The 24833-nt window shown below is 60.3% G+C and overlaps 1 protein-coding gene across 2 annotated transcripts in view; it reads right to left on the bottom strand.

Moving 5' to 3' along the window:
- The window catches only part of SHISAL1 (shisa like 1), a 74402-nt gene that overhangs the window by 31636 nt on the left and 17933 nt on the right, over positions 1 to 24833 (bottom strand). For both annotated transcript variants that reach the window (XM_041757352.1, XM_041757351.1), the window contains exons 2-4: positions 17242 to 17337; positions 13415 to 13628; positions 3464 to 3781 (exon numbers count right to left, since the gene is read on the bottom strand). In XM_041757352.1, coding sequence (XP_041613286.1) covers positions 3464 to 3781; positions 13415 to 13628; positions 17242 to 17308 — 599 coding nt within the window. In that variant the 5' untranslated portion in view covers positions 17309 to 17337. The remainder of the gene's footprint in view (positions 1 to 3463; positions 3782 to 13414; positions 13629 to 17241; positions 17338 to 24833) is intronic.

Raw genomic sequence — 24833 nt, 5'->3', positions numbered from 1 at the left:
CACCCACTTGGTAAGAGTGACGGCCCTGGTGGCGTCAGTGCCAAGCCCTGCACAGAGCCCGCGATTGGGACACGGCGGCGACTGCTTCCCTCTCCCATCACCCGTTTCTGTCCCTTCCTGCATCCCTGGACCCTGAACGCCTCCCTCCCCCGCAAATAAAAACTCCGAATAAGCACATGGAACCCCAGGGTGCCATGAACCTAATGGAGACGCAGGAACCCAGGTGATGCGTGTGAATTCGCACCCCTCCTCCCGCCCCCCACACGGGGAAGGGTCTGGTGTGCGGGCGCCCCAGCCCCTGTGAGGAGAAACCGGGGGCCACAGAGGGAGAAGCGTCCAGGCGCCAGAGGTCCTGGGATCAGTGCATCGTGCAGGGACGGACAAGGAGGGAGGCGCTGCCGAAGGAAAGAGTGGGGGACAGAGAGAGCGAGCGAGCCAGCTGTCTGCGGGGGCTTCTGGAACGGGCCTGGGGACTGAGCAGCCTTGTGCCCCCGAGACGCACTCGTGGTGACTGTTCAGCGCACCGTGGTGGCTCCACGGCTGTGACACCAGGCCGCGGCTGCGTCATGCGGGGCTGGGGTGTCCAGCCGGGTTACGGTCAGAACGGCAGGCAGGGCAGGCAATGGCCTCGGCAGTGGCGGGGGGCAGGGGCAGGATGGGCCGGGGGCCTGCCAACCAGGAAGTTGTGACCCAAGGGGCAAGCTGACAGGGGTTCCCAGGTGGTGGGTGAGGAAGGGGAAGAGCAGGGCCTCTGGGCAGGAAGGAGGTCGCTCTGCTGCAGAGCTGAGTGGTGGGGGGATGGCTGGAGTGGGGTGCAGGAGCCTGGGGGGTCCCGGGCCCTGGAGGTGAGGAGCAGGGGAGCCACTGGTGGGATCTGTGCCCCAGGGGGACGCATCTCTGCTAGGCCAGGGATGCAGCTCAGGCGGCTGTTTAGAGGACCCAGGGTGACAGTTTGGAAATAAAGTGGCACAGACTCCAGCTCTTGTTCTGGTAGAAGCTGTGAGTGAGACGAGCCCAGCCCTGCCCCAGCCACACACCCGTGACACCCGGTGACACCCTGGGGGCCACACCACAGTGGGTCACAGCCCTGGCTCTCTGCCAGGGACACCTGCTCAGACCCCCTGGCTGTGCCCTCCGCCATGCACTGGCTCCGCCCCCAGGATGTGTCCCATCCTCCGACCTTCCGAGCTGGTTCACCCATGTGTGGGGTCTCAGGTGTCCCCTGTCCTCAGTGCCCAGCACACAGTGGGAGGTAGGGGGTCTCCGCCAGCACAGGGGCAGCAGCCAGAGCCCTGCTGCGTCATCGCCCTGTGACTCTGGGGAAACCACTCACCCTCTTCCCCACACCCCCCCAACCCTGGCACCAAGCCCGTGGGGTTGGAGCCAACACGGTGCCAGGGACACAGCAAGTGCTCAACAGATGCTGCTGCAACCACAGGCAGCCACCAGGAGGCCAGCAGCTAACCGGGGCTCGCTGCGCCCACCCCTCTCCCCGCCTCAGGTAGAGGGGAAGCCCAAGCAGGGAACCCCTCGCCCAGGGTCACCCCGGGGTGTCGAGGGCAGAGCAGGAGCTGGGAGTCGCCAGGTGAATCCTTTATCCCACATCCCATCCTCGCGGGCTTCTGATGACCTGTTTTATGGGCGCTCACATGCTTACAGGGGTGCCATCCTGGGTCCACAGGGTGGGAACCAGGGGGACATGAGGAGCCCCGAGCACCTAAATTAAACGTATCCCACTTAGGCCACAGGGCTTGGTCCCCTGTTGAGACCTGATGCACAATCCCAACAAGCTTGGCAGGCTCAGGGGGGCTCAAGGCATTCCAAATGCGGGGGGGGGGGGGGTCAGAGGTAGGGGGGTGGGGAGAGAGCCATCGCTCAAATGAAAGGATCCCTGCTCTCCAAACACCTGGCTGCTTGTAACGATGCTTTCCAGCGGTTCTAGCTCTGGTACCTCAGGCACGACCTCCCAGGGGTTGCTGACCACTGGGCTCTGCGGGGAGGAGACCCAAGACCTCATGCTGACCAACACCCCAGGTGTGTCCCCTGCCACAGAAAACCCCGCTGCCGCCGGGTCAGGCCGGTTTCACGCGTAGCTCTGTGCAGGTTCATGCCCTCCTCTCTGCTCTTCAAGGTTTTCCATCCATTGCCTTGACCGGGGGGTGGGGGTGGGGGGGAGGACCCAAGGGACCGGCTCAGTCGGCATTTGTCAAGCTGAGCTGAACAGGGCTGTGTTTTTGTCTTCTGCGTGACAGATGGGGCAATTACTCGATCAATAAGCTGATTTAAGTGCATCTTATTCATTATTTAAGTCATTTATTATTGAAAAGGTTGCTACCTGCTGGCTATTCGGTCCGTGATCCTCATCCTCATCGAGCCTGGTTGCCTCCCCCAGCAAGGAAGCACCGACGGTTAACTGGGCACCTACTAGGTGCCAGGGGTTTAATTTAACCCTTGGGGGACCCTGGCGGGGGACCAGGCTCACTCTCTCCACTACTCCCTGAGGACTGGAAGGTCCTGAGGGCTGAGGTTATTTGTCTGCACGCAGAGCTGGTAAACGGCAGAGCTGGGACTCGAACCCAGGTCGGGGTTCCTGCAAAGCTCATGGACTCAACAGTGATCTCTGTGCTGAAAACACGTGCGTCTGCGGGCAGGCGGGCCCTGCGACAGATCGTGCAGCCTGGGCTCAGTGTTGGGGTGCCCCGGGGTGACGTGCCCCACGTCCCACATGCCTGTGGCTGCAGCTCGGCTTCCGACCTCTTGCCGGTGAGGGGGGCATCTGCCCTCTGCCTGGCTCCTTGCTGTCCTTTGTGCCGGCCCCCCTCCCAGGGGGCTCCTGCTCCAAAATGTACAGCCCTCCTCCCTCCCTCCAACTCTTCAGGGACGAAGAGGTCCCCTTCAGGGACGAGGCTGGTCATCCCCCACCCCCCAGGTGCCTGGGACTGGGAGGAAGTGAGAGCCACGAAGCCATGCTTCTAGGCTGACCCCCTGACACCCCACCTCCCTGGCCGCCTCCCTTCCTGTCCCTGAGCCATCCCTAAGCAGCCTGCCTCAGGGCATGGGAACACAAGGAACCAACCCAGGAACAGGCTTACTTCCTAACTTCACGCTGAGAAAGCTTAGCCCCCGACCCCAAACACCCATTTGCCCCGTTTGACCCTGAACACTTGGGAAAGCCATCCAATTGCCCCCTTTGCCTCGGCAGCCGGGAAACTCACAGCTCCATCCACCGCTCGGGGGCCATCACCCCCACATCAGGCTCTCCGGGCGTAAACCCGCACGCCTGGCTCCCCAGCTCCGTTTCTACCTCGCGTTGTTGACTCGGGCCCACAGGCAACCTCGAGTCCCACTTGGCCAATAAGATACGCGCACGATCAGGTCATCGGGGAGCCAGACCCGCTATTTTCCCAGCTTGGCAAAGCCCAGTGATCCACTGCGGCGCCGGGCCCCGAAGGCAACCACTCACCAGGCGGACGAGCTCTGGAAGGTCATGAGCGGTGGGCTGTGGGCGTCTCCCTGCAGCGTGTGCACGGCCGGGGGCGCCTGTGGCAGCAGGCCTGGTGGGGGCTGGGGCTGCGGGGCGGGCTGCCCTGGCCGGGGGGGCCGGGCAGGGTTGCCCCACCGCCGGGGGTCCTGTTTCATCCATCGTCCGTGGATGCCCCACCGCGCCAGGTAAACCTTGCAAATGTCGTAGTTCATTGCCGAGTAATACAAAAGATCCAGGACCAGCAGCATCAACACGAAGAAGCCGTAGATCCACACTCCCAGCAGGGCGGTGTAGTTGCTGGGGGAAAAGGGAGACAGAGTTTGAGGGGTGAGAGGAAGCAGCCCCCAAAAACGGAGCTCACCCACGGGGCTACCTCGGGGCACCAGCGGGGAGGGGCTGCATCACCCCCACCGCCCCCCTGGAGCAGGGAGTCTGGGTCCCCCCTCCCCACGCCCACCCTCCGCCCCCTCTCCCCCACCTGCCTGATAGCCTCCTCCCAGATCCTTAGAATCCACACCCCTGTCCCTCCTTCTGCCCCGGAGCATCTCCCCCAGGATCTCAGGGGGGGCCCCTCTCTGGGAGAGGCTTTGGAGAGACCGTCACCCTCGGGTCCCTCCCGACATGGGAGGAGCCAGCTGTCTCCTGTGCCTGCCCCCTGGCTCCTGGCTTAGGAGGTCTCCTGCATCCCTTCCTACTTCTTCCACCCCTGGTCCCCCCACAGCTCCTCCCTAACCCCCTCCGATCCCCCACAAACATGGGACGCCTGTTGTCTGAGGACAAACCAACCCAACTTCCTGAGCCCGTAGGCCCCTGGCCCCCAGCATCCACCCTGGGCACCCTGGGGCACCTCACACCCCCCTGTGCTGCCGAGAGCTCACCTCGTGCCCCCCTTCCCCCAGGGGGGGTTGCTGCGCCCTCTTCCCTACCCTCCCCGGGACCAGGCTGTCTGGCTCCACCTGTCCCCCTCCCAGGCCAGGGTCCCAGTGTCCCCTGGGTGCCAGGGGGGCTGTTTCTGGGGCTGGCCGGTGCAGCCGGGGCTGCTGTGCTCCCAACGGTGCTCACCAGGGCCCGTAGCTACCTAAAGGGGCTGATTTATGAATCACCCAGACACCGCCTCCGTGTGCTCGCCGCTGCGGCATCTGCTCAGGTGGGTGTGTGCCGGCGGGTGGCACAAGCCTCACACTGCATGGGCAGAGCCAGTGTCCAGCCTCGCAGCCCCTGCTTGCAAGGAGGGGGCCCTTCCCCCAGCTCCTGCCCAGACCGGGCCCCTTGGGGTCCCTCTAGACCCTGCCTGAGGCCGGAGAGCACAGGTTGGTGCCGGGAGACCCGGTCCAGGGTCCGACTTGGCCCAGCTGTGCTGTGTGGCCTGGAGAACCCCTATGTGTCTCTGGACCTGCAGGACATGACTGAGGCCTCTTCTGGTCTCAGTTTATCCCCTGCCCAGCCTTGGCCTCAGCAGTGAGGCAGGGGCTGTTGCCCTCTGACCCCTGGGCCTGGACCAGGGGCTGCTCACTTTTGCCCACACGTGCTCTTTGCCTACAACGCCGCCCCTCCTGTTACTTAACCAAATCCTCCCCCTTGAAGACTTGGCTCTGGTGCTTGCAGCCCCTCAAGTGGGAGGTCTCCGTATCCAGGCACTCAGCGTGGAGCTGGCCCTGGTAAGTGCTCAGGCCTTGGTGTCTGCTTGAGGGCCTGGACGCAGCTGTGTATCTGGGCTGCCCCCTTCCCCTGTGCGGCCCCACCTCCAGCCACCATCCCCGTGAGGCCTTGTTTACACTAAGGTGTGAATGACTGACAGCCGGGCCCCAAGCTGCCTGCCTTCTTCGCCTGGATACATCTGGGTGTGATTTCTATAGGACAGCGGAGGCTGGCAGCCCGGCCTGGCTCGCGGGGGCAGGAGGCCTGGGCTGGACAGAGGATGCGGCCTGGCTCCAGTCTGCGGCCCTCCTGACGTCCCCAGCACCCTCTCTCCAGGTTCCCCAGAGCCCGCACAGCATGGGCATCTCTGCAAGCATCAGGCCTCTCCCCGGTGGTTCCCATGGCAGCAGCCTCAGGGCTGAGGGAGGGGAGTGGGAAGGGGGAGGCAGGGCAGCTGCGTGCAGATGCTGCCCCGCAGAGAGGGAGCAGAGGGAGCTGGGGGCGGGGGCTGGGCCACAGCTGGGCCTGGAGCCAGCAGGACTGTGACAGAACTATAGCGAGGACAGCGGCAGGCGTGCGTGTCACTCTGGGTGCTCCGCAAGGGAGCCTGGTCAGCACACTGAGCAAACGCAGAAGGAGGCGTTACTGCTATCACCACCATCCCCATTCTAGAGACGGAAAACTGAGGCTCGGAAGAATTAAGAGGCTCATCTGAGATCCCTTGATGCTGGGGTCGGGGGGCCACTGCTGACACACGTGGGGTGTAAGGTGAGCTGGTGACAATGGTGGCCTGATATAATTAGCTTCCCGGCTACATGTTACCTTCCCTCTACGTGTTCATGTTCGCTAATAGTTGATAGCCCTGCTGGCCATCACCCCGGCAGCGGTACCGGGAGGTGGCAAATGGGCCAGTCTGCCCCACGCACAGGCGAGGAGGTGAGCGCCGGGCAGGCAAAGTCGCTGCTGGGCTGGCAAGACTGGGGACCTCAGAATGGCCGACCCCTGGCCAGCATCTTCCCACCAACGCCGCCCTACTCTCATCTTCCCGCCATAAACTCTTTATAACCCCTCTGAGGTTTGCCTGGGTGCGACTTCCCTGACTCGAGCCTCTCCGAGTCACGAGTCATGGAACCTCACCCGGGAGTGCTCCCCATTAAAGCACTCTCGAACCTACTGCCTGGCTCTGCTGTCTTTAATTTTCTCCACCGATCATTAAAAGAAAACTCAACAGTCACCAGCCAGCTGGGAAGTGGCCGCACTGGGATTCGGACCCAGGTCCATGTATCCCCAGGGTGTGCTGAATCTTAGGAGAACCCCAAGGTCCTGGCCACGTGTCCAGGGAGGGGTTTCCTATAGTTGCATGGTGTGGTCCTCTTGTCTGGCTCCCGTGTACCAGGACCTGAGGACCTGAGGACCTGGGGACCTGGGGACCTGGGGACCCAGGGACCTGAGGACCCGGGGACCCGGGGACCTGAGGACCTGGGCACCTGGGGACCCGAGGACCTGGGAACCTGGGCACCTGGGGACCTGAGGACCTGGGAACCTGAGGACTGGGGACCTGAGGACCTGGGGACCTCAGGACTTGGGGACCTGGGGACCTGGGGACCCGGGGACCTGAGAACCTGGGGATCTGGGGACCTGGGGACCTGAGGACCTGAGGACCTGGAGACCTGAGGACCTGGGGACAGAATCCAGTCCCCGCCCCCCGAGCATCCTGCATCTCACTGTGTCACTGCCTTTGCGCCTTTGCGTGTGTGCGTGGGCCCTGCTGGGCCTGCAGGCCCCGGTCGCCGCTGGCTGCTCCAGCTGGCCTTTGGGGGGCTGAGGGGGGAAGAGGGGAGTGGTGACTTGCTCCCTCTGCCCTCCCCGCTCAGGAAACGAGGGGTGCACCTGTGGGAGATGCCGCATGCGTGGACTCCCACTTCCCTGCAAAGGAGCCCACGCGGGAGTGGCAGCTGGCTGGAGGGCCCAGGCCACAGATGCCATCTCCAGGCAGCTCTCCTGCCTTTCTCGGCCTGACCTCCCCCATGGTTGGCTGGCTGGAAGCATTCTGAGTTTTTTAATTCAATTTTTAAAATGTGATCTGGAAATTAATTCCATCCAGATGCAGGGGGCTTTGTGGTGTCCATGCCTATGTTGTGTAAAGGGCAGGAGATAAAACAGAGGCTGTTTTATGGGGCAAGATGTGAAGCCAGCCGAAAGCCACAGATAGCAAATTTTCAGTGGGTTTGGGGATATTTACTGAGTCACATTCTTTGGGTGTCTCCCAAGTGATAAACAAAAATTCCTGCTGGAGAAATTAACCGAATACCTACTGGTTACAGGAGCAGGTCCATCAGCCAGACGGGCGGCTGTGGCGGGAAGTGCCCCCACCAGAGTCCACGGCTACCCAAACACTCACTGTCCCTCCCTGTGTCGTCCTCATGCCTCTCACCAGTCTTACTGGTAACAGGTGGGGCCAAAGGATGTGCTTCGGCCAACAGACTGTGAGCAGCTGAGTTGTGGCTGCTTCTGAGCAGAAGTCTAAGAGCCACCTCGTGCTTCCACCAGTGTTCTTTACCCTCTGCTGTGGGGACATCCTGTCCCAGATGGGGTGCGCTCCATCGGCCTGGGCCACAGAACGCTGCATGCACGGAGCCGCAGGTGATCCCAGAAGGACACGGAGCATGAGCCCAAAATAAGCCCTTGAGCCTGGAAGCCATGGGGATTTCGGGGCCGCTCGTCACCGAGCGTGACTGACCCAGGTGACTAATGCACCTGTCCCCCACCCTGCTGGGCCCTGTGTGTGCTGTGCAACTACAGGCGCCTTTTCACCCTGGTGTAAGGGGGCCAGGGGAGGACCCTCTCCCTAGATAACACCTCTATGTGGATCAAAGGTGGTGGGAGGCCCCTCGCATTACGATAAGTGCTCAAAAATGTTCATTTGTTTCCCTCCCCCTGGCTTGGCAGAGAGCATTCTGATTATGAAACAGCATGATTCTAGAAAGTCTTTGGTCTTTAGAAGGCTGCCGGTGGGCACTCGGGGTTGGTGCCTAACAGGGCCTGACGGGGCTGAAGAACAGATAAGAATATCCGGAAGCTTCGGACCACACTCAGGGGCTGCATCTAGCACCCGAAGCGTCTGGACGGGGCTGTGAGGCGGGCAGGACAGGCCCGGCGGGAGGAGACCCAGGGCTCGGGGGCTCTCAGGTCCTCCGGCGCTGGGGAGGGAAAGCTCTGGGGGGGACGGAGGCTTCACGTGCGGCCAAGGGAAGCTCGGTAATGCACGCAGGCCGCCCCTGGAGCCTCGGAGGCCCCTTCTGCCTCCCCGGGATCCCTCCCACTGTCCGCCTCTTGCAGCACCTGCCTGGCCAGGGAGCGCCCACTCACCGCCCCGTGCCTCCGCCGTCCCGCGGGCCTGGCTGGTCGGGGCTCAGGGTCCCCGGCGCCTGGCGAGGGAAGGGGCGCAGCGCCGCTGAGCGCCCAGGGCCTGCGCCCGCTCGGCAGGAAGGGGCGCCTTGTGGGGCCGTGGGCCGCGCTGCTTCCCTCGCTCTGCCTGCCTTTCCGCCAGGCGGCGAGAACCAAAACAAACCATTCTGTTCCTCCAGAAAAACACAAATAAATAAGTCATCAGAAGCGTTCTCCTTTTCCCTGTCACCAGCCCTGCCTCCTCGCTGATTCACGGGCGGGGTGGGTGACGTGGGCGGGTGCCAGGCGCCACGGCTGCTCACGGACCCCGGGCATGTTCCAGAAGCCCAGGGAGGGTCCGTGCCGCCCGGGGCCACGTCACAGGTGTGGGAGAGTGGAACGTCCGGCCCCTTGGCAGAGACCCGCTGCGTACCCTGCGCCCCCCCAGACAAGTCCCGGCTCTCCGGGGTAGCAGAGCCCCGAGGCCAGAGTCAGGGCCCCTCCCGGGGGGCTCAGGGCCCCGGCGGGCAGGCTGATCCCAGAGGTGGACACCACCCAGCGCTCCTTCACATTGGGGAACCCCCTCTCGGCTGTGGGCTCTGCCTGGACGCAAGGCCCCAGTCTGGCTCCCTGGGCTCAGGCCTGCTCCCCAAGTCCCTGAGCTCGGGCAGCGGCCTCCAGGGCCTCTGAGCTGAGCTCTGAATCACCCGTCTCTGGGTGACGCTGGCCTCTCTCCTCATCATGGCTCCTGTGGTGTCCTCTGTCCTTGTCCCCAGCACCGGCCATGAGTACAGACCCAGGCTGAAGCCCTCAGGGCCCCCTGCCACTCCCCTCCACCCTCCACCTCTGGGGCCGCAAGAGGTCCCCAGCCCCTGTGGCTGCTCCCCCTGGCTCCCCTGGCACTTCAAACTTAGGCTGCAGGGAACCCTGCCTGGAAATGCTCATTCCTCTGGACCACGTGGCTCCCACCTTCATAACAACTTCTGGATGCAGGGAAATCCGGCACCAGGCCTCCCTACAGGAAGCACAGGGACAACCGGCATGCTACCGCCTGGGGGAAGAGCGGAGCCCAATTATTCTGGGGGAGGCACAGCCCCTCTCTGGGCCTCCATCCACATCTGTGGGAAGGGAGGCAGGGGGAAGCTCGGCGGAGAATAACAAGGAGGAATCCCTCCAGAGCAGTGGCTCTCCGCCAGGGCAATCCTGCACCCTACAGTTGGCAACATCAGGAGACATGCTGGTTGTCACGGCCAGCTGGTGGGGAGGGGCTGCTAGCAATGTCTTGTGGGTGGTGGCGAGGGAGGCTGCTAAACGTCCAAGGCACGGGGCAGCCTCCCCCCGCAAAGAAGGATCCAGCCCCAGGTGTCAGCGGTGCTGTGCTGGGGATCCTCACTCTAGGGCCTCCCCACTCAGATCTGCCTCGGGTGGTGGAGGCCCCAGATTCATTAAAGCAGCCTCCAGACCCGGCTTGGCGCTTAGCTCCATCATCACACAGCCTCCCCATGCCTCGCCTTCCCCGTGTGTGATGTGGGCTCAGGATGGGGCCCACGGGTGCCTTCCGTGATATGGCAAGGACAGAGCTGAATGCAGAGCCGGCCCCATGCCATGCACTCTGTGAATGCTTTCTGAGATTAAAGAATTCGAGCTAAGCTAAACTTCTTCAATATTTCCATTCCTCCCCAGGGGGAATGGCTTTATCGTATGGCCGAACTTTTCCTCGCAGCAACCAGGCCCCACGGTGCTGAGAGGATGGAGTATTCTGTGTGAGATCCTGTGGAAATGTGCAGATTATAGAAACCTGTGGGCTTCAAAACAAGGATCCCAGACACCAGTCGCCAGAGCCTCGGAGAAGTCTGCTTGCTTTGCCAAGCCTGTCTTCCGTCTGGCTTTCGGCCGGCAAGGACTGCACTCCGGGGTCTTAACCCCACTGCTGGCACCTCTCTCCACCCTTGGAGAGTCAGTCTTTGGTCGTATAAAAGGCTTGGGTCAGATTCCAGGCCTGGTTCCAGCCCTTGTGATGGACAGGACTTGCTGAACGACTTCACACACAGAATTATTCTAAGGCCTGAGCAGATGGCAAGATATTCAGGGGAAGCACCCATGCATTTGAGGAAGGAAGGCTGGGGAGTCAGCCTCGGTGGGAGGAGGGAGATTTGGATGATAGTCAAGGAGTCTGCATCTTCTGCCTGACCAAAGGGAAAGATTTCCCCTGAGTGAGCACGGCACAGTAGCAAAGCATTTAAGCCCCAACATCAGACAGATTGGGGCTCAGGCATCCCCCACAGTGGTGCCACCACTCCCTTCCACAGTCGCTTAACAAAACTCTCCTTCCAAATGAACTTTTCTTCATCATGAAAAAAAATATAGCCACCCAAGAAGTCAGCCTCAGGCTTATTGGGAATGTATCTGAAGTGGCCCAGTCAATATCAGGAAGAAGATAAGAGTGCTTGATAATTCCAAAGATGGCTTTAGAGGTACTTGCCAACATGATTGGACAAGAAAAAGAAGTGAGGCACAAAAATTGGAAGGCAGATAAAATCATCGTTGCTTGCAAGTAGCATAATGGGAAACTTAAGGGAATCAACTGAAAAAGCATAACAAAGATAAGAAAGTTCAGTAAGGTGGCTGAGTATAAACTTCATATTTAGAAACTATTAGGTTTTGTCATGTATTATTTTTTTTTAAGATTTTATTTATTCATGAGAGACACAGAGAGAGAGAGACAGAGACACAGGCAGAGGGAGAAGCAGGCTCCATGCAGGGAGCCCGACATGGAACTCGATCCTGGGTCTCCAGGATCAGGCCCTGGGCCGAAGGCAGCGCTAAACTGCTGAGCCACCCGGGCTGCCCAGGTTTTGTCATCTAAATGAGAGTCAGTTGGAAGATGTAATGGAAAAAGAGGACCCCATTTATAATAACAGGGTACAAAGAAATAAGTGGGAAAAAGTGCAAAAGATATGCAGACGATATCCATGAAGATACATTCCAAAACACTACTCAAGAACATCTGAACAACTGGAAAGACCAACAGATCTTCCTCAACTTACGATGCGGCTATGTCCCAACAAGCCAGTTGTAAGTTGAAAACTTCATTAAGTACATGCTGCATTTACTACACCCAACCCATCAAACATCACAGCTTAGCCCAGCTGACCTTGAACGTGCTCAGACGGCTCACCATAGCCTGCAGTGAGGCAAAGTCATCCCCAGAAAGCCTACTTGGTGTAGGCTTGTAGACAAGTGTGGACCATGTCATGTGATTTACTGACCACGGTACTGAAAGCGAAAACCAGAATGGTTATACAGGGACAGAAAACTAGCAAGTGAGTTAGATGTGGAGCCTCATGGTTGCCTGCTGACTGGGAGCTTTGGCTCGCTGCCACTGCCCAGCAATGCAAATAAGCGTTGTCCTGTGTGCCACTACCCTGGCACGAGATCAAAGTTCAAAGTACAGTTTCTACCAAATGCGTACCACTTTCTTACCATCGTAAAGTTGGAAATCATAAAAAAAAAAAAAAAAAGCTGGAAAGTCATTACCTTCCCAGCCCCTCCCCCCACAAAAAAGTTGGAAAGTCGTAAGTTGAAACTTCATAAGTCAGGGATTGTCTGTACTGTGTGCTTGGATTCAATATCATGAAAAGTCCATTCTCTTTGAATTAATCTATGAATTCAACATAGTGTCAGTAAAAAAAAATGCCCAGTGGATTCTTGGAGGGCACAAGATGAAACAAGCTGCTTCTCAAGTTCATATAACCAAAGAACTGGGAGAACAGACTAAGAAGGTTTTAAAACATCAAAAGCCGCAGTAGGTAACACAGTGAGATACTAGTATATGGATAGATCAACGAAAGCCATGAAGACGTACCAACATCCATCCAGAGACTCAAATCTGGTATATCACAGTATAAAAGTTTGCAGTTTACATCAGTGGAGGAGTGATGGGCAATTCAGTGAATGGTTTGGGACAATTGGCTACTCATTTGGAAAAATAATAATAATAATAATAATAAAGCTGGATTCCTAACGCAAAGATTACATCCAAATAAATTCCTAACAGGTCAAAGATTTGAAGGCAAAAAACTAAAACACACAAAAAGAGTGAAAGAAAACGTAAGAGGATTTTTAACGATCTCCAAGCAGGGAAAGCCTTTCCCCGTCTGCTACAAAACCCAGAAGACATAGAAGAAAAGAAATGGATCTGATTTGACATAACAACTAAAAGTTGAGTATGAGATAAAAGCAACACAAATTTAAAGACACACAAAATATTTGCAGCTCATCGTATTTCCTTCACATACAAAGAGTCCCTATAAATAAATAAGAAAAAAAAAAAGCCAAAACTTCAATGGGAAAATGGCAAAGGATATAAACAGCTCACTCACAGAAAAAGAAATACAAGTGGCTCTCAAACCCACAGAAAGATGCTTAGTTTCTTTCACTCACGGTGAGAAATGCATGTAGTTTCAATCCCGCACGCCTTTACTCAGCATATTCCCCACTGCTTTTCTGCAGGGTACATTTCTCTTTACACTCTTGGTCCCTTCCATCAGGGCCTTGGTCTCCTGCGTTCTAATTCCCTTAAAGAAAGGGGCTGTGTAGGATTAATCTGTGGGTCGGAACCGGCACGCCATATCTGCGGTACCAATCAATGCGAAGGAAGGAACGCGGATTCCAGGCCCACGCACCTTCCATTCCACGCCCTTGACTTCACCTAACATCTGCAGCGGCCCCGGGAGGGGGGCTCACAGGTGCCCATTGCTCAGAAGAGAAGGCAAATGTCACGGGATAGACAGGCCCGAAAACCTGTTACCTGAAGACTTCCCCAGAATCCTCCCAGGCCCACCCGGCCTGCTCTGGTTGTTCAAGGGGCTGGGGAGTTGTTGGGGGGCCCAGCGCGGTACTCACTTGTGCGTGTAGCCCTCGGAGCCGGCCGTGAGGTTCGCCTGCATCACCGCCTGAAACTCGGTCTCGTTGCAGCAGTATTTGAAAACCGTGTTGTTATGGTGACAGCAGAGAATGAAGGTTTTGTTGTCCGAGAGCCGGGGGCAGTGGAAGCCAAAGTGATAGCGGCCTTTGTGGTCCGTGTAGGGCTCACAGACTCGGAAGTGCGCGGACAAGACTGGAAAACAGAGTCCCCAGGGTCAGCGTGGGGAGGGGGGGTCCCCAAGCCCCACTGCCCTGGGAGTCCATGAGCCTGGGGGGGCTGCGCGCCTCCTCCCTCCCCAGGAGGGCTCAGTGGTCCAGCCTGAGCCTCACCTCCGCCGGGAAGCTGTCACCACCCAGGCCTCCCTCCACACCAGCCCGGCTGGCACTGTGTCCCCCGGATGCATCTTAAGCCTCGTGGGGATCCCCTCCAGAGGCTCTGCACACAGCAGGCACTCAACCAGGACACAGTGTTAACTGAGCGCCTGCCTTGCCCTTCATATGCTACCTCTCATTTAGCCCACGTGGCCATCCTAGCAGCCGGGTCTGGGATCCCACTCTACAGATGGAAAAACTGAGGCTCCGTGAGCTGTCTGAGCTCGTAAGAGGTGGTAGGGGGACTCCAACTCAAGCCGGCCGGGGTCTGAAGTCCAGCCCTCTCCACTCCTGTCACCAGCTTTATTATTATTATTATTATTATTATTGTTAATTATTATTATTATTTTATTTATTTATTCATGAGAGACACAGAGAGAGAGAGGCAGAGACACAGGCAGAGGAAGGAGAAGCAGGCTCCTTGCAGGGAACCTGATGCAGGACTCGATCCTGGGACTCTGGGATCACGCCCTGAGCCAAAGGCAGACACTCAACCTCTGAGCCACCCAGGCGCCCCTGTCACCAGCTTTGATGACCTCTGCTACCGTGTGGACTGGTGACAACCTGCCAACAAGCCCAAGAGGCCCGGCTGGAGGGCACCACAGGTGCAGACACTCGAAGGAAGCAACATCTCATCTGTATCACAGTTTCTGCTAAACCAGTGCCCTAGCCCCAGAGGTCCCCAAGGGCCTGCCCTGGCCACCCTCATCTCACGGTCAAAGAGCTGCCCTGGCTTTGGGCCCTGCCTCCCCTGGCTCAAGGTGGGAGGCCTCTATTCAGCCACAGAGGCTGCTGCAAACCCAGGACAGTATTTACCAATCGTGTGGATGGTGATAAATAGGAGCGAAAGCCTAAGCAAATATAACAATGGAAAAAAACCTGGAGCCCGCTGTCTCGGGCTTAATTAGTATCTTCATAAAAGGGATTGCTGTATCTAATTTGTATCGCTGAAAAGGGGCTTCGTTGGCTGAATACATTTCTCCAACCACAAAGGCTCTGGTTTTGCAAAAGCTCCTCAGCTCGTGGAAAGCTCTGTCTCTGCTGAGAGGTAATCAGAGAGCAGCCCACAGGGCTCCCAGAGCGCCCTGGGCTGCTGGAGGGGAGTCCCAGCTGGGCTGCGCTGGCCAGTGGGCAGACAGGCCTCATGAGCCGGAGTGCTGAGGCTGGGCGGGGGGGGGGGGGGTGCTCATGAAATCCTGGGCCCCAAGTACAGCACCCTCTCCCGTGGGGATAGACATGACCACTTTGGGAAGAAGGGCCCAGGGGAGCCCTCCAGGCCCCCTGCTCGGCCTTGACCTTGGGAAACAGAAGACCCTCCCGGGGGATGATAACCCTCACTAAGCATGCCCCATCTCATTTAATCTCAAGTACTCCCATCATACAGAGGAGAAAATCGAGGCTCAGAGCAGTGGTTTCACAGTGCAGACCTGACCTGCTGCATCTGCATCCTCTGGGGACGCATCACAAACGCAGCGTCTCAGGCCCCTCAGCAGAGCTTCTGCATGAGCAATGCTGGTGTGGGAGGCAAGGCCCGCAGGGGATGCTGACGGCCTGGGGTTTGGGACCCACCGGCCCGGAGGAAGGACATGGCGGAGGCTGGATGTGAGGGCCAGAGGCAGGAGGTCCAGCGTCCATCCAGAGGTGAGGAAGCCCTGCTGTGGGCGGGCCCGCAGGCAGCTGGATAAGTCCACAACCCGCAAGCAGCTCATCCGCAAGACCGGCTCAGGCCTGAGGCCAGGTTGAGAGGCTAGGACCTGAAGTGGGACCCAGGGAGGGAAGGGATGGAGCGGGGAGGTGGCCTCTGAGCGTGGCTTCTGGGGAGCCCGCTGTGCAGCGCTGAGGTAGGGAGGGAGGCTGGGTAAGGCCGAAAATAGGAGAAATCCCACTGGATCACCCTGGCCACCACAGATGGTCTGGTGCCACTTGTTTTGCCACTTGGCAAAGATAAGGAGGCCACTGCTGCTTCCCGAGGAAGAATGTACGAGAGCTGAAGTTGCCTAGAGCTCGGAGCCGGGGCAGCTGGGTCTGAATTATGGAGCATGCAGGGTGATCTGGCCCATCACGACCTCCGTGTGCCTCCTTGCGCTCACAGATGGGAGCCCACTGGCACCCCCGATGGCTGGGGCTCCGAAGACAGTAAACAGCAAAGCATGGGCCTTGCTTGGAGCAGGGAGGTGCGAGCGAATGAGCGGCTGATACAAGGCTGCACCTGCTGGCTTCCAGACCCGCTGGGGTCCTCGGGCTGTGCCTGGGCCCCAGGGCAGAGGGACGCTCTGTGAGCAAGCCACCAGTGGGTTCCAAGCCACCAGGAGAACCGGTCCAAGTGGAGAGGGGACCCCGAGGAGGCAGCCGCTCCCTTGGGTTCCAAGGGAAGACCACGGCGCGCCCTCATCATCTAACGGCCGTGTGACTGTGTGGCCTGGGGCAGCTCCCTGTCCTTTGAGCCTGTTCCCTCATTTGTGAAATGGGTGAGGACTTCCTCCTCTCTCCCAGGAGGCAGTGAGGACCACGGGCACTAACGCTCAGAACAGGAGTCAGGGAGGAGCTTGGTGAACAGTGGCCCCCAGACCCTTGGCCTGGCTCTGGCTCTGTATCCTGGAGCCCCCTGTCCCCCCCAGGGCCCTCAGGGCCTCCCTCTGAGCCATGTTGTCCCTCAGCAAAGGGACAAGGGCAGGAAGCCTGTGTCAACAGGTCTGCTGGAGCAAGAGGGCATGAGGAGGTCCTGTGCACAAACGCACAAACGACAGAGGCAGAGACACAGAGACACAGAGACACCGAGAGATAGAGAGAGGGAGACAGACACAGAGGGAGATACAGAGAGAGCAGGGGCCTGGCTCAGGCCAGGGCTCAGCTAGCCACCGCTGCTGGCGGGCGGGAGGGGGGTTTCTCCAGGCGACGGCTTCAGCTCGGAGGAGCTGAAGGGCTTGCTTTATGCCCATCTGTGTCGACAGGAGTGTGGGGGCCCACCTGCTGCATCAGGCGATGCCCAGGAGGAGGTCGGGTGACAGCCGGCGGATTGGAACCCCAGCCCCAGCGCTGGCCATATCGCCTCCTCCTACCCAGTTCGGCTCTGAGCCTCAGTTTCCTCATCCATACAATGGGATGACCACGGCATTTCGGCATTGACTTTCAGGTGTGGGGTAGGGAATCTGCAGGAAGGCTCTCCCAGGGCTGGCAGCCGCAGTTAACCCCCTCATGCCTGGGGGGACACTCAGCACGGCCCCTGGTGAGGGCACTCGGGGGGCAGCACATCGTAGGTTCTCACTGAACAGCACTGAGCGTTAGCTCCTCACCAGGGGGAGGCTGGGGGGCCAGGGGCAGTGCCCCCCCACCTGCCAGGACCCAGAACCCCGGCCGGGCTAGCGCGGACCCTGGGAAGGGATCACCCGCGCCCCCCGCCCTCCCCCCGCGCTGGGCACCCATGGAAGTTCTACCTGCAGAGATCAGCAACGAGAGGACGGTGAGCACGTTCAAGGACTGCTGGCCACAACTGGTCATCATTTGGCTGGCATCGATCCGTGGGGAGCTGCCTGTTTAACGAGATTCGGCAGAGGCTGGGTGTGGGCTGACACTGCTGCCCACGGTGGGGGACGGGAGCAGGGGCTGGGCCGGGAGGATGGAAGCGCAGCCATCCAATTTCCTTCTGGAACAGATGACCTCCCCCACCCGTCAACTGTCACCTCCTTTTCTTTTCACGGCAAAATGAGACTTAATCAAAAGCGGGCCAGTGGCTCAGGTGGTAGAAAGAATGGGCGGGCGGAGGCCAGTGGGCGGGCGCCCCGGGGTGCAGGGGGCCAGCGCAGCCGCTTAGCACGGGGGGTTTGGGGGGGCGGGGTGTTGGACAGGAGCTTGCGCACCCCCCGGGGGCCTGCAGGCCCCAGGTCCCCCTGCTGTGCCGCTCACGGGGACTCCCGTTAACCCCTCCGCCGGTCCACACAGGGCCGGGCACCGTCCGGGCATCAGGGACACAGCAGTGGGCAGACCAGATGCGACGCAGCACGAACGCGGCCCATGGTCCGGCCCTGCGTCCAGCGAGGGAGGCTGAGGGCAAGCGCACGAGCAGAGGAATGTCTGAAACGCTCCGAGGCTCCCAGGGTTACATCCTCAAGAGCTGCCAGCTGGGGCTCGGACACACACTGGCACGCCCGTGTTCGCAGCTGCACGAGGCGCGGCTGCAGCAAGTGCAAACAGCCCCCATGTCCTGATAAACGGGGACATGAAAGATGGACACACGGCGGATGAGGGTTCAGCCTCTAAAAGGAAGGGGAGGCCAACAGGTGCCACCCACGGGTGAGCCCGAGGACATCGTGCTGGGGGAGACGAGCCTGCCATGGAAAGACACGCGCCGTGTGACTCCACTGACACGGGGTCCCCGGGGTCGTCGTCACATTCGTAGAAATAAGTAGGATGGTGGGCACTGGGGGCCAGGGAAGGGATGGGAGCGCGTGTTTCATGGGACAGAGCTTGTTCCCACCAGTTGGGAAAATGGAGAGAGTCCTGGAGAGGGATGGTGGTGATGGCTGCGTGGACTTAATGCCGCCCAACTATACTCTAAATATGGTTAAAACATAGATTCTATGTCATGTGTATTTTACCACAATAAACAAAGCTATGAGGGCGGAATAACACCAGATGTGTGTGTGAGGGGGTACACAGTGGTGCCAGGGGGCTGGTTCAGGAGAGTGGTCGGGGAAGGCCTCGGGCCGAGGTGATAACTGGCAGACCTGAGTGAGACAGGAGTGAGCAGCGTGGCTGTTGGGAGGAACCGTGCTGCAGACCAGGGAGCAGCAGGTGCAAAGGCCCTGAGGCAGGAGCAGCTGAGAGGCCAGTGGGGGATACTAGGGAGTACATGTCGCAGGAGGCCACCTGAGGCATAGCCTTGGCCCTCAGTGGCCACCTCATATCAGGTTGTTGAAGCCCCAGGACAAACCTTAGGGCACCTCACCATCATCACCACCTCCCTACAGGGGTGTGGGAATGAAGGCGGGGCACCTGAGAAGGCCTAAATGTGCTCCATGTAAACCCTGTGGTCGACCCCCTACTCCCAGTGGGCTGTAAGTTGCATGTGGCTGCGGAGAGGTGTAGACACTCGGAATGGGGATTAATTTGCTGAGCACCTAATATGTGCCAGGCTCTGGTTCCGCTCATGGACCTCTTCCCTTGTGTCACACCCTGTCAGGGTGTATGAATTGTGCCCCCCCCAAATCCTTAGGTTGCAGTCCTAACCCCCCACCCCCGGAACCTCAGAATGGGACCTTATTTAGAAATAGGGTCATTGGAGATATAGTTATAGGGGGTCATTCCTGGGGTCTGGGGAGACCCCAACCAAACACGGCTGGTGACCTTATAAGAAGGGGATGTTACGACGCGGAGACACGCAGAGAGGAGGCCAAGTGAAGACAGAGGTAGAGGTTGGCGCGATGATGCATCTACACGCCAGTGAACCCCAAGACGGCCAGAAGACCTTGGGAGGCTGGGGGAGAGCCTGGGCCGACGCCCCGGGAGGCCAGGGGGGTCCAGCCCCGCCCACACCTTGGTCCTGGACTCCGGCCTCCCGCCCGTGCAAGCAGACATCAGCCGTGGTGCTTTGTTCCGGGGCCCCGGGACCCTGTCACCCCTCCTCCTACGGGGATCACCCCAGGACAGGCCGGGATCCGCAGTGAGGTGTGAGGGGTGTGCGCGGCTCACTGGGAGCTGGGGCCCATGTGAGGACCCTGGGTGCCCTCCCAGCCAGGCCGTACCCCCACCTGCAGGGCAGGTTTTGACCCCTCCATCCTGGGTCTAGTGCCGATGCCGTGCCGTCCCCCCGCCCCGTGAAGCCCTCTGCCTCCCAGGGGAAGGTCTGCAAGCAGAGCAGACTGCAGAGACCCGCTGCCAGAGAACACGGTTCTGGAAGACGGTACCGGGAAGGGCACGACGAGAGCCCTCTGGCCGCCTGACTGTCCTGGGGCACCTGCTCTGGGTCCGGCCCTGGGCTGGGCTCCAGGGGTCAGGGCGGCCAGCTCGTCCTCACCCTCGTCAGCTCACAGCCTGGTCGGGGGGGGGGGGCACAGGGGTGCCAGCTGGGGCCCGAGGGGGTCCCTCTGCGTGGCAGCAGGCAGAGGAAAAAGCCACCTGGGAAACCCAGAGGCCCGGAACTTCCAAGAGAGGAGACAGGACCGGGCTCCACGGGCCGCTCAGGCCTCGGGTGGCGGGGTGGCCAAGGGTGCCAGGGGCTGTTCCTCTGAAGCGTGAGCCAGGATACAATGGGGGTTGGCATGAGCGTGCGATGGGGGGCCCGAGACGCCGTCATTCGCAGGTTGTGCACGCTGGGCTAGTGTGAGCGCCTGGGGACGGCCCTCTGATCCCTCCCGCAGGCAGGCCCCTCTCCGCACCCACCGGGCCCCACTGGCTGTAAGCCGCTTAATTGTTCCGAGCCTGGGCCTCCGCCCGGCCTCCCTCAGGGCCCTCCTAGGAGGATGAAGGAGATTAAAGCATTTCAAAGTGCTTAGCCAGGATTTGCACCAAGGAAACCCAAAGATCGACCCTGAAAAGCGCATGGTGGGGCGTGGGGAGGGACAGGTCCTCTGAGGTGACACCCTCCATGGGAGCAAGCCCAGGCCCGCAGGTCTCCTGACCCTCTGGCTCCTGTAGGGTGGAGTCCAGGGCACAAACCCTAGGGCCAGTGGGTTTGTTGAATGACTATAGGGTGTGTGTGTGTGCTGGGTGGGGGGATCCACCCTGCCTTGCACCCAGCACTCCCTCCTGCTGCTCCAGCCCCTACAAAGCCCTCCATCTATGGGGGCTGGGGGCTGTCCCTCAAGTGGAGGTGTCCTCCTCTCACTCCTGAGTGCAAATCCCACACCGCCTTAGAGGCAGCTCCAGGAGGCCCGCCATGATCCCATCCGCTGGAAGAAGCGGCACGTCACCTTCCATCTCTGCTTTCATTCCTGTGCTCATTCATTTATTCACTCGCCTGCTCTCCCAATATCCCCTCATTAACCCCCACTCTGGAACAGGTTTGAGCGGGGTTCTGGGGGCGGGATGCCCGTCAGCTCTACTTTATGGGCCTGGTCCCATGCCCTCCTCTATGAGGCCATGAGAGCCAGCTGGGGGCCACAGGCACGGGGCTTGGACTCCAGAGTCCCCCAGACTGGGTGTGACTCCCAGCCTGGCCCCGACCGGCCTCAGAGGCCTGTCCTGGCTCCTCCCAGGGGCCAGCATGCTGCAGGTGTGTGGGGCCAGGACACACTCCGGGGCTGTTCAGAGTCCATGGCCCGACCGTGCTCCCACTCCCACCCAGGGCTGCCTGGGCCTGAGTCAACAGTGGGGGGGCGGTTCACGGAAGACAGAAGCCACAGCCCTGTTTGCTGGACAAAGGTTGGGGTACGGGGAGTCTGGCTGGGGCCTGCAGGCCTATGGAGGGGCCCTGCTCCCCAGGCGCTCAGGGCAGCTCAGGTGCCGGACCTGAAGGCCGAATCCACCGCGGAACAAAAGCCCACCTCATGTCACATGGGAAGTTACGTAAAAATCCCATTTCTAACAAGACAGCAAAACTCAGAAGCCAGCTACACCCCCCTGCCCCCGCTGGCAGGGTCAGAGTGGCTTCTGGAAAGTCGGTGCCCGGGGGCAGCCGTGTCCTAGGTCCATTCTCAGGGGTCACACGACTGAGAGCACCAACATTCACAAGGTGGAAGCCATCCCCTGGCGCTCGTGTGGGGTCCGCAGAGGGACCATGGGCCCAGGGGCCACGGGTGCGGGTGGAAAGGGGACGTCACATGTCAGGTGTGGCCACCTGGGACCTCCATGGGTGACGCCTGCGGGACAGGGGATCCTCCCTTCCTCCCCGGGGCCGAGTCCTGGACCCTGACTTTTCCCTGTGTCATCTCTGGGAACCCCGTCACCCGGGGCAGGCAGGCCACCAAACCCCGTCTCGTAAAGAAGGAAACAGGCTCAAGGTCACCCGGCCCCTCAGCGACCAGGACGGGACAGGAGGCCAACCCCGCCGGGGTCCTGCTGTTTGCCTGGGCGCTGCAGGGTTTTGGGGCCTCGCCCCACCCCCCCACCATCCCCCCGAGGAAGCACATCTCCCACAGATGGATTAGATTTATCGTCCTGGGTTCTAGTTCTCTGAAAATTGGTAAAATTACCCCCACGAGGGTAGCTCAGGGCTGCCAATAAAACTCAAATAACTGGAAGAATGTTCTGGATGAGTAGGACTCCCCCGAGCTCTGATCGCATCCAGAATCACGGGTCCAGCACGCATCTCTGCGGTCCACCCCTCGGGTCAGCCGGGGACTGCTGTTCCCAGATTCGAGGATTATTTTTAAACACCGAATTTGGCGAGGCTGGAGAGGAAGGAGGGCACGCGGAGAGAAAGAGCTGATGGATTATGCCCCACCGGGGACAACAGCAGATCTGCTCTCTCGTCAGCCCGGCCGGGCGAGGGAGGGACACGGGGCAGGGCCTGGGTGCAGGCAGGAGGGGCTGCCGAGGACACCCCAGGCCGGGCACCCCTCGGGGGGCACCCCCTTCTGGGACCACCACACTCGGCCCCGGGCCTGGCCGAGTGCATCCTCCTGCTGGGACTTGGTCAAGGGCAGCATGGCCTGCAGGTTGGGTCCCGCAGCCTGGACCACACCATCTGGGGCCAGGACTTGGCTGCACTTATGTCACCACACCCCGTGTGGCCTGGGACAAGTCTCCCCGGTCTCCTTGGACCTAGAATGGGAATAAAAATAGTATCTAATTCACAGGATCCTCGTGACTGTCCGTCCAATGAGGTGATGCATCAAAGCGCCTGGGATGGAGCTGGCAGGCAGTGGGTGCTGAGAGTGTCGGTGCTGTGTTCCTTGGGCTGCCTCTGCCCCAGCCCCCCGCCCCCCAGCACCCGCCCAGGTCCCCATGGCCCCAGGGCCGACTTTCTGACGTGCTCACTTTCTCAGGAGTCCCGGCAGCTCCGGGTTCAAGTCTACACCCACTCCTGAGGCCCCGCATGGTCTGGCCCCCACCCCGACTCCCTCCGCTCCTCCAGGGTCTGCCCTCTCCTCTGGGCACCAGCACAGGCTGCCCCCCCACCCCGTACCTGGGAGCCCCTTCCCCTGTCCTGCAGCTGGGCAGCTTCGACCCAACTTTCAAGGCTCAGCCCCTGGGTGGGCTCCCAAAGTTCCCTGCCCCTGCGCCTGCCCCGGATTGTCTCAGGCTGTGTTGGATTCACTGGCCCCCAGCGTGGGCAGGAGCACGGCAGGGCACAAAGCCTTAGTGCAAACCGGGAGAAGAGACAATGAATGTGGCCCTGGCCCCCTTTAGACCTGGCCACCCAAGCCCGGAATTTCCCGGCATTGGAAACCTACAAGGACGCCTGACTAGTGACAGGTGTGTCACCCAAACACATCCAGCCTCCCCCCTCCCCTGCCAGGTGCATGAGGGCTCCATGGCAGGGCGAGGACAGGTCCTGCCCCCGTCTACTGGGTGCTGGGTGGCGGAGAGCAGAGCACGGGCGTCCAGCGGGGTCCTTCCCAGGTGCCCCCTTCCCCAACTCCTATGTCCAAGTCAGACCAACCTACCAGGTCCAGCGCCAAGGCCACCTGGTCACCCTCCCACCCCACCGTCCGGGGAGTGGTTCGTCCTCTGGAGGCCCATTCAGTGAATACCCAACTAGGCCGACCCCAGTGCAGGCGAGGGCGGGTGGGCGTTCAGACACAGGCAAGAGGGACACAGCCTGGCGGCCATGGGACTAGGGTCTAGGGGCGACTCATGAAGCACCCGATTCCATGACGAATTAGTCACAAAGCTTGGACAGTCTTCCCACTACTACTGGCAGTAACAGGACTGCTGTGAACAGTAATGAAACAAGGGTGGGGCGCTTCAGGGACTCGCAGACCGTCCTGCCGGCAGCAGGTGCCCAAGAGACAGGTGATGGGGAGGCGAGAGCCCTTGGGGCCCCTCCCCAAGCTCATTCACCCCTCGCCACACCCCAGCCCTGAGGCTGTACCTCCCCGCCCCCCCCCCCAGGGAGCAGATGGAGGGTGAGGGCAGAGTCAGGATTCAAACCTCGTGCTCTGCCCCTGTGCCCTGTCTACACTGACAGATGAGCGTGTCCACACCCTAGGCAACACACACGTGTGCACACACATCCACACACCGTACCCGTCCACACCCGTATGGAAGCACACGTGGTATCAGCAGCGATGTTTAATCTCCAGCGCATTCCCAAGCGGTCACAGACCCGACCCTGAGCTCGGGAACTTTCGTTTTCAGGACGGCGTTCCCTTCGAGGTTATGAACTCTCACTCCGAAATGTGAAGTCTGGGAATAAACACGCGGGGTGGCGGGACGCCTGCGTGAAGCAAGATCAAAGTGGAAGGAGCGGGGCGGAGGGAGGAGGGACGTGTTCCCTCCCTGTGCTGGCCGGGGCCAGGGGGCCGGAGCACACGCGTGGAGGACACACACAGGCCAGAGAGCAACAGGTGCGCTGAGCCCCGCGCCAGCCCCCTCCCCACAGCTCCTCACCCCCCCCTCGCTGTGCTGGCCCCTGAGGTCCCGGGTTGCTCCCACCTCAAGGGCAGACCTGCAAGCCTGGGAGGGAGCCCCCTCCGGCCCCCCACTTCCTCTCCCTTGATCAGTCAAGCACCTCGGGGTCCCTGTGCACCACTGCTATACCCCCAAACCATCCTCACCTGGAAGCCAGAGAGCTGGCTTTCCAAATGTAGGCCCCAGCGCCCCAATCAAAACCCCCCAAAGGCACTGGCTGAAGAGCAAACTCTGGAGGGGTCCTGGCTCCTCCCTGGCCGGGAGGTCCCCCTCCAGCCTCACTGGCCATCTCTCTGCCCCTGGCACTTCCAGACAAATCCCCCAGGGCCTGTGGCCTCCAAGGCCTGACCCCTGGCGCTGAGCTCACTGCCCGTCCACCTTTCCCTCCCACGCAGAAGGCGGTTTCTAGTTGCACGCCTGGCGCAGCGGCTCTCTAAGCACATCTGTCTCTTCCATCGAGCTGTAGGCCGGACGAGGGCTGGGACCTGGGACCAGCGACATAACTTGCAGGGCC

This window comes from Vulpes lagopus, chromosome 5 (genome assembly GCF_018345385.1).
Source record: "Vulpes lagopus strain Blue_001 chromosome 5, ASM1834538v1, whole genome shotgun sequence".
NCBI classification, from domain to species: Eukaryota; Metazoa; Chordata; class Mammalia; order Carnivora; family Canidae; genus Vulpes; species Vulpes lagopus.
Note: the sequence above shows the minus strand (reverse complement) of the source record. Positions and strands in the feature narration are given on the sequence as shown.